The sequence below is a fragment of the Suricata suricatta genome, chromosome 16, assembly GCF_006229205.1.
Source record: "Suricata suricatta isolate VVHF042 chromosome 16, meerkat_22Aug2017_6uvM2_HiC, whole genome shotgun sequence".
Taxonomy (NCBI): Eukaryota; Metazoa; Chordata; class Mammalia; order Carnivora; family Herpestidae; genus Suricata; species Suricata suricatta.
In genome coordinates, this window is record NC_043715.1 from 2,888,100 (window position 1) to 2,897,331 (window position 9,232).

The following is a 9,232-nucleotide window of genomic DNA, read 5'->3' on the forward strand; positions in this document are numbered from 1 at the left end:
GGAAAGACCGAGAACCAGACCCCGCTGCTGTGCCGGAAGGGAGCACCACTACTGGGTCTTGAAGAAGCTTGGGCGCAAACACCCAAGAGGTACAGAGACGCAGAGCGCAAGGCGACCGGAAGCCGACAGGAAGCCGACAAGTTCTAGAAAGCAGATAGGACACTGGAGCAGACAGGAAGCAAATTATAAGCAGACAGGAAATAGGAAGCAGGCAGGTCACAGGAAGCAGATAGGACACAGGAGTAGACAGGAAGCAGACAAATTATAGGAAGCACACAGGAAGTGGACAAGTTATAGGAAGCAGATAGGTCACAGGAAGCGGACAGGAAGGAGACAGGAAGCAGGTTACAGGAAGCAGACAGGAAGCTGACCGAAGGAACAGGACAGGAAGCAGACTGGACACGGGAGCAGACAAGACGTGGACTGGTCACAGAGCCATAGTTGACATTCATGACTTCCGTCTTCCAGTCTCCGTCACCGGAGGGGTTCCCCCCAGAGTGCCCCCGTGCCTCCCTCTCTGACAGGTCTGGTCAGTACGGAGCTGGGCTTCGCTCTCTAGCTCCCGTTCCTACGCGGCGGCCATCGAAACTCAGGAAGCACATCACCGCAGCCTCCTAGACTCCCGCCCTGTGCCATCAGCCCCAGGGCTGGGTTGGGGGCGCTGGGGCGGTCTCGCCCTCGCAGCTCCTGGACCCTTGGCCCTTCCTTCTCCCCGCTCACTCCCTTCAGAGTTCAGCCCCCTTCTCCCCGCCCCCCTGCCCTGCCGCCCTTCTCTGCCCTTTGTCATCCTCCCTGATGGTATCCTTCTAGACAAACTCTTGTGCCAGAGCCTTCCGCCTTCTAGGGTCGTTTCAGGAGTGTGCTGTTGGCTGTCCCTTTGCAAGGAGTGACTTTAATTTTATTACTATTATTACTTTTATTTTTATTTTTATTTTTAGAGAAAGAGCAGGGGAAAGGGGGAGAGGAGAGAGAGACAGAGAGAGAGAGGAGAGAGAGGAAGGAGGGAGAGAGAGTGAGAGAGAAGTTAAGCAGCCTCCACACTCAGCAGAGCCCAATGCAGGCCTCCATCCCATGACTCTGGGATCACGACCTGAACCACATTCACGAGTCCAACCCTCAGTTGGCTGAGCCCCCCAGGCGCCCCATGACCTTTAAATTGTGCAGGTGGGGAGCTGCCAGCTGGTAACAAGGTGAACACGAGCGAGAGGCAAAAACAGCGAGGAGGGACGCGGCGCATTCGCAGGAGCAGCACGTGAGGCGCAGCCAGGCAGGGGCTCTGCCGCCGGCCCGCGCGGAGACCAAGCGCCCGGGTCTGTCTGGAGCCCCACGCCTAGGGGCGCAGGGACCCCCCGCCTCCCTGGCGGTCCCAGAGCCCCACCCAGCTTCCATTCTCCCCTCTCAGCGCTTCAGCCCCACTGGTGGGCTCTCAGCTCCGTCCCCCAGGGCGTGGGGCTAGGACTGTCCCGCCTGCCACCCGCCCACTCCAGGCTTCTGGTTCTTGGCTCCTCTCCCCATGTGGTTCTTGGCATCCTCATCCCCAGTGAGCCCTTCCCCAACCAGCCCCAACTTGTTCCCACCCCCACCCGCGGCTCCATCCCTGAGGAGCACCACCGAAGCCTCCCATTCTGCCCATGGTTTCCTGGTCCCCCGTGTCCCCATGAGCCCGGTGAGAAGGGCCCCAAGGTCAGCTCGTCCCAGCCCACAGCGTGCAGGGAACGGAGCGATGGTCAACTAGACCTCTGGCCTAAGGATGGCCGGCTGACGCCAGAGCGAGCCCTGTTCCCTCCCCAATTTCCAGGACACTGGCAGGAAAGGGACAAGGACACAGACAACAGGACTCTGGTCCCATTTCGGGTCCTGACACTGAAGTACAAGTCGAATCCTCTTAGCAAGTTCGAGAGCAAGTCTCTGGTTAGGCCCGAGGAAGGCCCCAGGCTCCAGGAGCCTTCCAGGGGTCAGAGGAACCTTGGAACAGTGTCCCACATGCTCGGAGCTCCTCAGGCACAGCCCCCATTTCTCGCCCAGGGTAAAGGCCCCTTCCTGTCGGGGTTCTTCTGCGGAGGGAGGTGGCCTTGAAGCGCCCGACCAGGTAGGTGCTCAGTCAGCGGTCGTTTAAGGGTCAAGAGTCAGGAGTGACCCTGGGCCACGTCGGGCACCCAGCCCCCTGCAGGTGCCCACCCTGCAAGAGTGCTGAAATGGTGCCGTCTAGCAGGGGGACCCGAGACTTGTAGGTGAGGCCATCCAGAGGCCTCGGAGCCAGACCCCCAAACCCTGCAGATCCCAGCACCCCTTCCCCCAGGGCGGGAGGGCCTCGCGGGGAGCGGGCATCCCCAGCGCTTCAGGAGGGCACCATCAGCCTCCACTCCACCTGCTCTGAATTTTCAGCAGCTTAGTTCAGGCCTTCTAAGGGCCACAGGCCCCCTTCCGGGACGGCCTCTGATGGAGCTCTGGCCAACCCCCCACCCCCGGTTACAGCTGTGCTTCTCATAGGCCGTCCCCCACCCTCTGGGGACCCCCACCCTCCGCGGCTCCTGGGGTCTGGGGACCGGTGGGGGGGTCAGGTGGGCAGAGTGGCTGGGGCAGCGGGCCGGGAGCCCCAGGGGGCCTGCTGGGGCCGGGATGGCGCTGGACGGGCCGGGAGCAGCCGGGGGAGCAGGGCCGTCCCGCTGGCACTCAGCCTGCCGCCCCCGTCCCCGAGCTTGCGGTCCCCCGCTCCAAGCAGTGCGGACACCTCAAGGGGAAGGGCGGCCCCAGGAGGAAGAGAGCGGCGGCCCCACGGCTGCTCCAGCTGCCAGGACGGGGTCTTACTCTCATGAAAATCTCTGGTCAAAAACCGAAACACCACCCGTCCCAGAGAACCTACGTTTCTAGCTTCTACGTGACGCCCCCAGACAACTTCTGCCCTTTCCTTTGTGCCCGAGACGGATTCACAGCGACACCCGGGCGGGCCTTCTGGACCACGGGCCCCTTCGCGGACAGTCATCAAAGAGGCGCCCACCGCGGGTTCACGGAAGCTGCGTTTATTAGCGCCGGCGCCGAGCCGCGGGCGGCGGCGGGACGGGAGAAGGCTCCGGCGGGGCAGACGGGAGAAGGCTCCGGCGGGGCAGACGGGCTCCTACTTCTTCCACTCATTCTTGTCGTAGTCCCACTTGGCCGCGAAGCCCTGGATCGGGCTGACCTTCATGTCCAGCATCCTCTTGGTCTGCTTGGCCACCCACTCCTCCTCAAAGGTGTGTGGGATGGGGCCGTACACTGCAGCCGGGAACGAGAGCCTGAGCCGCCGCCGCCCGCGGCTTCCAGGTCTCTCCCGACACGCCGGGCGGCAGCTGGCCACGTCCTCTGCCACTCGGCGCCCCCCCCCCGCCCCGCACACACACACAGGCTTTGGATTCTGGGCACCGACAACTCTTGCTATTTCCAAATTATTCTTAGTCGGCAAAAGGTTACCCATAAAACACAAGCCACGAGCAGCACGTCTGCTCTGTAGGACGGAGACCCGGGGTCTGGTCCAGCAGGAGCACGCAGGCCAAAAGTGACCTGTGAGACCACACACACGGGCGTGAGTAACACGTCCACGGTCAGACCGCAGGCACAGCCGTTCGGGACGGGGACACGAGGAACCCAGGACAGGCGCTGTGGGTCCGCTTGCGGAGACCAGGCCCGACTTGGCTGAAACGGCCCTGCGGTAAAAGGGGGCCCTTTCCCCCACCCGGGGGGCCGGGGAGTCGCCACCGCGCTGGGGCACCACGGTGCGCCCCACGGGGCAGGCGGGCACCCCTACCCAGCACCGCCCGCCGTCAGTGCGCCGGACTGTGGCTCAGGCCGGGGCGGTAAACGGGAGCCGGACCCCGGGACGCTGCAGCCCCCGCCCCCGCACTCACTGTAGTGCTTCTCCCAGATGATGATGAGCGCGGTGAAGCCGATGAAGAACAGGGCGGTGCCCACGACCGTCTTCCACTGGTTCGTGCTGCGGTTCATCTCCGCGAAGCTCTCGTTGAACTTGATGCGGTACACTGGGGAGAGAGCGGGGCGTCGGCGGGCCGGGGCGCGCACCTCTGCGCCCCACATGGGACGCGGGCGGGACAAACGTGCCAAGTCTGCTTCGAGCAGGAAGAACCCACTAAACCAGGCTCCTTCTCCGGGTCACGGTGCGGGACCCGCTGACCCCCCACAGCTTCAGCCCCTCGGCCCCGACGGCCACTCACTGTGCTGACCCTCCGTCGGCAAGTCCCAGCGGACACGGCCCACCCGGCAGAGCCGCCGGGCTGCGTCCACACACCCCACCCCCGGCCGCCCCACGTCCGCGTCCATGCTGCCCCCCGGGGCCTGGGCAGGGGGCGGCCAGCCCCCAGAGCGGGGGCCCCGGAACCAGCCCACGGGACGCGACCCTGCAGGCCTCCGGGCAGCACCCCCAACACACAGCCCAGAACCTGGTAGAAACCCTCTCTCCCACGTTTGCCAACAAGCCTGCTGCGACACACACGTTCGACTTTCTCATCGATGGACAGGCTGCTCCAGGGGGCCTTCTCCTTCTCCTTCAAGGCCTTCTGGCTGGCGGAGAGGGTCTTGACGTGCGCCACGTCGGGCAGGGGGTAGTCGCGCCGGTCCACGTAACTTGGAAGAGCATAATCTTCACTCTTCACGACGCTTCCTACAGAACACAGGGCCAGGTGTTTGAAAATCCGCACAGGTTCTGAGGGACCAAGGCAAGGACAGGTGCGTGCACCCGTCGACCTCACTCATCCCAGGGAGCTGAGGCCACGACCTCAAACGGCCGACGGACCGTCGTGGGGAGCGGGGAGCAGGCCTGCCCTGCGTGGCCCAGACGGCAGAACGGGGTGCCGGGCAGCCAGGAATCCGCGGCTCTGCTCGCAGCCGGCACGCGTCTGCCAGGCCCCCTGCCGCCGGAGGCCGCGGCGCCACCCAGTACCGGGCCACACAGGACCAGCGCCGCGCAGGGGGCACGCCCAGCTCTCGGGACGCCCCGCCAGGCTCCACGCAGGCCCTTCTGCAGGAGACTCAAACTAAGGAGTCAGAGCAAAGCCCACAGAAAACCCATAAAAGAAACAAGCGTCCAAAGGTCAGACACCGAGACGTGGGCGCTGTTTACTGTACAAAAGCAATCTGTGCCCAACAGACAACGACCTCGACCACCCCCCCATGCCCCAGGGGTCATCTGTTCACGGGTTCCGGAATGTTTGCTGGGCGCCTGCTCCGTGCTAACCGAGGCTCTGGGACCGCGGAGTCGGGGACTCAGACGGCACCCGCGGGGCCCACGGGCCAGAAGCGGACAGACCTTACAGGACAAGGGCTCAGGACGTGTAAACGCTTGTTCCTTTTAGTCCACTCGTTTTTACAGAGCCTCAGCGGAGGTGCTCCACGGCGTTGCTATTTCTCACGGGAAGCCGGTCCGTGTGTTCAGGTACCTCGTGCGAAAGCTAAACACGAGAGGACGGGGCGCCCGGGGGGCTCGGTCGGTTAAGCGTCTGACTCCCGATCCCGGCTCAGGTACGTGAGTTTGAGCCCCACACTGGGCTCTGTGCTGACAGGGCAAAGCCTGCTTGGACCGCCTGCCCCTCCCTGCTCCTGCAGGCACAAGTTCTTTCCCTCCCCAAAAATAAACATTAAAAAAAAAATGGACAAGATTCATCCAATGGACTGCAGTTTTCTCCACCTGCGTCCTGTGTGCTCAAGACACAGCAGAGGACAAAGGCAGGTTCTCGCACTCTGGAAGCGGAGACGGACGGTGCACAGGAACCTGTGTTGGCCCTCCCGGCAGAGAAAGCAGGGGGGCGCCGGGCAGGCAGCCCCTTATAGTGGGCGCGGAGGAAAGGCTATTCTAAAGTCACCTGGCACCGAGGCCGCGCCCTGCCCACAACTGCAGAGCTGAGGCAGAAACAGAGGCGCAGGCAGAACTACCCATGGGGGGAGGGGGACCCCGAGCAAGCCGGGAGGGCGGGTTTGGGTCTGTCACTCCCCTTTATGAGCACCCTGTGATCAGGTCAGAGGCCGGCTGTAGGATCTCAAAAGGGCCCCAACTTAACTTCCTCTGTCAAAACCGTGCCTAAGCCAAGTTCTGGCCAATACCGCCGTAAAGAGAAAGAAGGTGGCTTCTTGTGAAAGGTCAGACTGACCAAGGGGACACAGAGAAACTTCTGGGGGCGAGGGAACACTGCCGTCCTGTGACCGCCACCACTGTTACACAACTGTGTGCACTTATCAGACCCATGGGACATTACACTCAGAAAAGACAAACGTCACTTTCCGTATGCTGCACCTCGAACAAACTAAATTAAAACTGAGAACATACGTAAGCAAAGCCAAAACAGAAACAAAATATAATCTATCCTGAGTGACTTCCTAGGTTTTTCTTTTTTATTTATTTAATTTGAGACAGGGAGAAAGGAATCCCAAGCAGACTGCTCGCTATCCGAGTAGAGCCCAACGCAGGGCCCAACCCCACGACCGTGAGATCGTGCCCTGAGCTGTAATCAAGGCTTGGACACTTAACTGACTGAGCCCCCGATGCCCCGGCTTCCTAGAGTGGAGTGTGTCACTCCACGTGCACTAATCCAACGGCAACCTTGTCTTTATTACATAACAAACATTTCAATGGTACTCTCACTCCCTGACCTGCGTCCACAGCGATACCCGGAGCAGGAAAATAGAGGAGGAAAACGAAGACAGCAGACGGCTGCACCAACTCGAGGACGCGACTTCAAGGGGAAACTCACACATTAAGGCAGCTGAGGCAGGAGCAGTTACTGGTTCTCAAGCCCCTGGACTTATAAGCCCTGCTCTCCAAGGTCATTACTCAAGCCTTGCACTTGACCCCTCACGACCACAACCTGCCAGGCTAATTTGCATGTTGTCCCTTCGCTGGCTTTCCCTCTGCCATGCTAGCCATTCTCCTCTGGAATATAAGGTTGAACCCCCGAGGCCTTCAGCAGTGAAGCTGCTTCTCCAGGCACCGCCCCTGAGCCCCAGGCCAGGCTGGAGGTCTCCCCCCGGGGGCATATCACCTCCTCAAACACTGTCCCCTGTCTGTTCCTCTCTGGATTGCAAACGTCCTGTGGCTAAAGATTCCATCTTGTATTCTTTCGATCCTCAAATGCAGAACTAAACTTGCTCTGTGCCAGGCACCGAACTAAGCTCTTTAGGAACTAAGCTCTTTATGTATATTTCAGCTGAGAAAAGAGATTCCAACACAGAAGTGGCTCATCCCCGACAAACGAGATTAAATTCTGCTCAGGCCACAAGTCCAAGCTCCCTCCCTTCCATTGTCAATAATGTAAACAGTATCAGAGATTAAATGGTTGGGAGTCTTTGGGGGGAGGGGAGAGAGGAGATCAATAAAGTCATGTATGGTGGAGATCTCTTGGAAGGGGTAGAACTCGAACCTGAAAAAAAAAGAGAAGGTAAGGAAAAGGGGAGAAATACCAGTATAAGCAAAGATTCGGACTGGTGTTGAACATGATTTGATGCACAGGAGCACACGTACCCCAATGTTCATCGCGGCACTGTCAACAATAGCCAAATCATGGAAAGAGCCTAAATGTCCATCACCTGATGAATGGATCAAGATGTGGTATATATATACAATGGAGTCCTACATGGCAATGAGGAAGAATGAAATCTGGCCATTTGTAGGAAAGTGGATGGACCTCGAGGGTGTCATGCTAAGTGAAATAAGTCAGGCAGAGAAGGACAGATACCATATGTTTGCATTCATAGGTCTAACAGGAGAAATCTAATAGGAGACCATGGGGAGAAGGAGGAAAGAGAGTTGGGGAGAGAGAGGGACACAAATCATGAGAGACTACTGCATACTGAGAACGAACTGAGGGCTGAAGGGGGGGAGAGGAGGAGGGGGTGATGGTCATGGAGGGGGGCACTTGTGGGGATGAGCACTGGGTTATAATTATATGGAAACCAATTTGACAATAAACTATTATTTAAAAAAAAACCATGATTCATGTACGCCCTGTAATCTAGAATCAGGACTGCGGCCACCTTAGAGGATCTGTTTTGAAATCCCAGCACAGGGGCTCACACCAAGTGGGAGCAAAATGAAACGAGCTCAGCCTATTTAAAAAAATTGCACTTACCATGCGCTCGGACACACACGGAGGTGGAAATCGCCCGCTTGCCAATAAGGCTAAACACTCTGGCGGCCAACATTCTGAAAGAGAAAAACGCACAGCTTCCGTATGAACAAGGGCAAACACCGATTGGGAATGCCCATCGGTGCATTTGGGAAGTTCATGCACCTTTTTTCATTTCTTCCCTCCAACATACATGATCCATCGTTTCTTCATTACTGGCTCTAAATTCACGAAATACCCGAGGATGAGAGTTTTCCTAGCAATCGACATGTTTTTATGAAACCTCGTGTAAAACCAAATGCCAATAATACATACCCACGACTGGAAATTAGCAGAAAACCGGCTCTGTTAAAAAACGCGGAGATGAAATTTTACTGAGGACACTGAGGAAGCTAAACCTTAAGGCGCTGAGCTGCCTCGATGGGCTCCACTGTTTGGAGGAAAAGGGTAAACAGCTCAAAGGTACCGGCATGCACTGCATGCAAATGAGCATTTGGTTAAAACCCTAGCATGTGCCTAGAATACGAAGACATCACACAAAGACGCTGCAAAGATGGCCTGGTCCACAGCCAGTGTTTGCGGACCACAGATGACTTGGATGGCCCACCTCTCACCAGGGTCTTTGCAGCCTCGGGCCCATCTCCCCTAACTCCCCCTCCTTCAACCGGGACCCTCCAGGGGACTGCAGACGACGAAACGGACGCCAAACCCATTCAGAAGATGCAGAATAAACACAAGCATGACGTCAGAGCCGAACTGGGTCGCACCCGGTGTCTTCTTTCCCCGGGCCCGGCCAGCGCGGGGGGGGGGGGGCTCCCGGGCCCCGTTAAACCGGGGCGGTGGGGCATCCGTAGCGGGAGGGCTGCGCGCTGAGGCTGCAGCGCCCACCCCTGGCCCCGCCCTCGGCCTGCGGGCGTCCAAGGTCAGAGCCCGAAACTAGCCCGCGGCCAGGGCGGCGCCCGTGCAGCCAGACGGGATGCTGCGGGACAGCACGCCGGCCGCGAGCCTGAGGCCCCCGAACCCCGAACCCCCCGCCGGCCGGCTTCAATGTCACAGGACTCCGAGGCCCAGCCGCCGCTCCCTGCTGGCGCCGGGTCGCCGGGTCGAGCACGCTCGTCCGCTGGCTC

The 9,232-nt window shown here is 59.5% G+C and overlaps 1 protein-coding gene across 1 annotated transcript; it reads right to left on the bottom strand.

Annotated features, from left to right (window-relative positions):
• Window positions 1–3,004: 3,004 nt before the first annotated feature.
• LOC115280703 lies at window positions 3,005–8,212 on the bottom strand. Its single transcript, XM_029925768.1, has 4 exons — window positions 8,109–8,212; window positions 4,484–4,651; window positions 3,882–4,013; window positions 3,005–3,252 (listed from the first exon to the last, which is right to left on the bottom strand). The coding sequence occupies exons 1-4, from the start codon at window positions 8,179–8,181 to the stop codon at window positions 3,116–3,118; spliced, it is 510 nt and encodes a 169-aa protein (XP_029781628.1). The 5' UTR covers window positions 8,182–8,212; the 3' UTR covers window positions 3,005–3,115.
• Window positions 8,213–9,232: the final 1,020 nt, after the last annotated feature.